Source organism: Chinchilla lanigera, unplaced genomic scaffold (assembly GCF_000276665.1).
Source record: "Chinchilla lanigera isolate Chin_1 unplaced genomic scaffold, ChiLan1.0 scaffold00077, whole genome shotgun sequence".
NCBI classification, from domain to species: domain Eukaryota; kingdom Metazoa; phylum Chordata; class Mammalia; order Rodentia; family Chinchillidae; genus Chinchilla; species Chinchilla lanigera.
The window spans coordinates 11,184,704-11,187,894 of NW_004955478.1; the positions used below are offsets into that span (position 1 = coordinate 11,184,704).

The 3,191-nt window shown below is 63.8% G+C and overlaps 1 protein-coding gene across 1 annotated transcript in view; it reads right to left on the bottom strand.

The window, feature by feature from the left end:
- The window catches only part of Myo15a (myosin XVA), a 54,558-nt gene extending 52,796 nt beyond the window's left edge, over positions 1 to 1,762 (bottom strand). Inside the window, exon 1 of the mRNA XM_013503134.1 lies at positions 9 to 1,762. Within this exon, the coding sequence (XP_013358588.1) occupies positions 9 to 1,675 (1,667 nt within the window). The 5' untranslated portion in view covers positions 1,676 to 1,762. The remainder of the gene's footprint in view (positions 1 to 8) is intronic.
- Between the last annotated feature and the right edge of the window lie 1,429 nt (positions 1,763 to 3,191).

A 3,191-nucleotide genomic window follows, 5' to 3' on the forward strand; every position in this document is an offset into this window, starting at 1 on the left:
GGCCGAACTCGGGGCCGAAGCCCAGGCCGCGGGGCGCCCCGAAGGCGGACAGCGCGCGCTGCAGGTTGCGCTGGCGCGGCGTGAGGAAGGCCCAGTAGGGGTGGCCGTAGGGCGGCGCGGCCGCCGCGGTCATCTCGTCCTCGTCGTCCTCCTCGTCCGCATCCGCCAAGGGCAGCGGGATGTCCAGGGACGGCGGCAGGGGCACGTCCAGCTTCTCCTTGCCGAACAGCTTCACCTGCGGCCGCGGGAAGAGGCGGAACTTGCGGATGAGGGACAGCTTGGACCGGGCGGGCCTGTCCATGCCCTGCTGCTCGAAGAAGGCCGAGCTCGGCAGGCGGAAGGACGTGCCCCGCTGCTCCCCGCTGGCGTCCTCCGGCTCCTCCAGTTCCACGATGTCATCCATGGGGTGGGCGTATGGGTTGTGGGGCGACAGGATGGGCGGTGGTGCCCAGGGGTACGCGAAGGCCGGCTCCTCTGGGTAAAGGTAGGGCGCCCCTGGTGGGTAGATGGCCTCGTCCCCTCCACCGTAGATGCCTTCAGCGTAGGGGGCAGCGTAGGGGGCAGCGTAGGGCCCCAGGTAGGGCACGTCGTAGGCAGCCTCGTACGGCAGGTCGTAGGGCGCGTAGGGCACGTCGTAGGGCGCGTAGGGATCCAGGTAGTAGCTGTAGGGGTAGGCCTCGCCCGCGAGCCCACCCTGGTAGCCGTAGGGGGACGAGTACCCGGATGGGGGCGCGTAGGGGGGCTCGTAGTCGTCGTAGCCATAGCCGGGGCCTGGGACGAAGTAGCCGCCGTAGGGGTCGGGGAGGTAGTACTCGTAGGGGTCCTCCGGCGGGTACCCGTGGGGGTAGTCGGCATAGGGCGGCCAGGCCGCGCCGTAGGGACCGTAGCCGGGCAGGTAGGGCTCCTGCCCCTCGTGGCGGTGCAGCGACTGCTGGTCGTAGTAGTCGTCGCCCTCGCGGTGGTAGTCGTAGTATTCACCCAGGTCCTGGAAGCCCTCCAGCCCGTACAGCGACTTGCGGGAGCCCGCGTGCCGGAAGGGCGCCTCGTCCTCGAAAGGCAGGAAGCCCACGGGCTCCCCGGACGAGTAGATGCTGTGGCTGCGGGGGAACCTGCGCAGCCGGCCCCCGTGCCGCAGGATCTCCGCCCCGGACGGGAAAGACAGCTTCTGGGAGCCCATGCGGGAGTCAGAGCGCTGCAGCCAGGCGTCCAGTGTGGCCTGCTCGCTGCCGGACTCCTCGGCCTTCTTGAGGAGGAACTTCTTGGTGAGCCAGTTGATGGCCGTGGATGCCTTGCTGAGGGAGCGGGCTCGAGGTCGGAGGCGGCCGTAGCCCTTCCGGCCCGGGAAGCGGATCACCATGAAGGACGGCTTCTTGCCCTTCATCGCCCGCTTCTTCTTGCCCATGCGCATCTGCGTCATGAGCTTGGACGTGGACTTGAGGACCGTGCGGGCCTTCTTCTTGCGTTTGGTCTTCTGGGGGCCGGTGTGGAGGCCCCAGAAGAAGGCCGACGCGCTCCGGAACTGGCCCTTCTTGGAGATCTTGGGCGTGCGGTCTCGGAAGCCCATGAACAGCCGAGATGTACCCTTCAAGCTCCGTTTGGGCTTTTCAGGCTCTGGGGCCTTCTTCCCCTTCTTCCCTTTCTTGGCTTTCTTTTCCTCATCTTCCTCCTTCGCCATGATGGCCTCCTGCTCCTACTGGGCCTGGGGCCTCCGTCACAGGTTCAGGGATTTGGGAGATACAGGAACCTGCTGGGTGTCCTTGCCTGCAGCTGGACACACGGCCTGCTCTGTCTCCCGACAGCCAGGACTGGCCCGAGTGGCTTGGGAAGGGACAGGGCCAGCATGCTGGGAGGGTGGATCCATAATTGATCTTGAGGAGCCGCCTTGGGTTTCACCTTCAAGCAGCGGTGGAAAGTTCGCGGGTGTTATTTACCAAGCAGGGGAGTCTGGGGAGGCCGGTGCTGGGGAATATCCTGGCCTTGGAGTCACCATGGCAACGACTGTGCTGACTCTACCCAGGCCCTCCCTGTGTCTCAGCTGGCTCAACTGGATGCTTGGGTCACTGGGCCCCAGAGGGGACATGACCTGCCCTAGGCCGTGCAGCACCCCCTCACTGTGTCTGAAGTGCAGAAGGGTCTTCTGAGCCCAGGGTGTGTCAGGGCCCACCAGATCGTGTGGGAGGGGAGTCTTGGTCCTCCAAGCAAGGAGGGGAGTGGGCAGGACAGGTGCTGTGGTCAGTGTAACAGGAGCTGGCACATTCCGAGGACTGAATAATGCATCTGGGAGAACCTGACGGCCATATCACTGAGCAAGGGAAGGGGGGTGTCGGGGGGACTCAGCAGGCCCTCTGTCTCCGTAGGCCTCTCCTTCCTCCCTGTCCTGCCTCTTCCTGTGATTCTGCTTCTCCTCCCTGACACTCAGGAGAACCCGTGGGAGACCACCCATTCAGAGGGGCCATGTCTAGGGCTGGGGGTGCCTGCTGCAGGTAACCTCTGGGAGTGGACAGGGTGCTGGGTAGAAACGGGTGGTCAGATGGCTTTCTGGGCAGGGGTATGCAGGGAGTGGGGCCCCTGCAGCGTGGATTTTGAGGGGATGGCCACTGCCTGTCACCTCTTTCCATGCTGCCCACTCTCCCACCTCCCTGGCTGTTGCTGCTGCTCTTACGCGGAAAAAGAAAGGATGAGGACTTGGTCTTTCTGAGCTCAGACAGGCTGACATCCACCCCTGCCCTTGCCCTCTGGGAGCTGCTTTCCAGAGTGAGGCCTGGGCCAGGCGTGTCACACAGAGGGATCGCATGGGATCCTTTCAACAGGCCTGTGAGACAGGAGCTGGTCTTAACTGCATTTTCCAAGTGAGGAAGCCCAGATTTGGAAAGATAAAGTGACTTATTTAAGGCCACTTAGCTTGAGAGGGCAGAACCCAGGCCCGGCTGGATCTAGAGCTGCCTTCCAAGTCAGGCGTCCTACCCACTTACGCTCCTAGGTGTTGGGCCATCACCCAAGTAGGGACAGAGGGCGTGGGTGCAGGCAGGGGCTTGGCTGAGCTGACCTAGAGCCTGGTCCAGCTGAGAGTTCTAAGCCCTGACTGAGCCACTGAACAAGATACTGACACAGCCAGGCTTCCAACAGGGCTTTTCTCTGATGTGCCAGTGAAGGTCACCCAGGGCACGTCTCTGCTTGGGCCCGTACCTGGA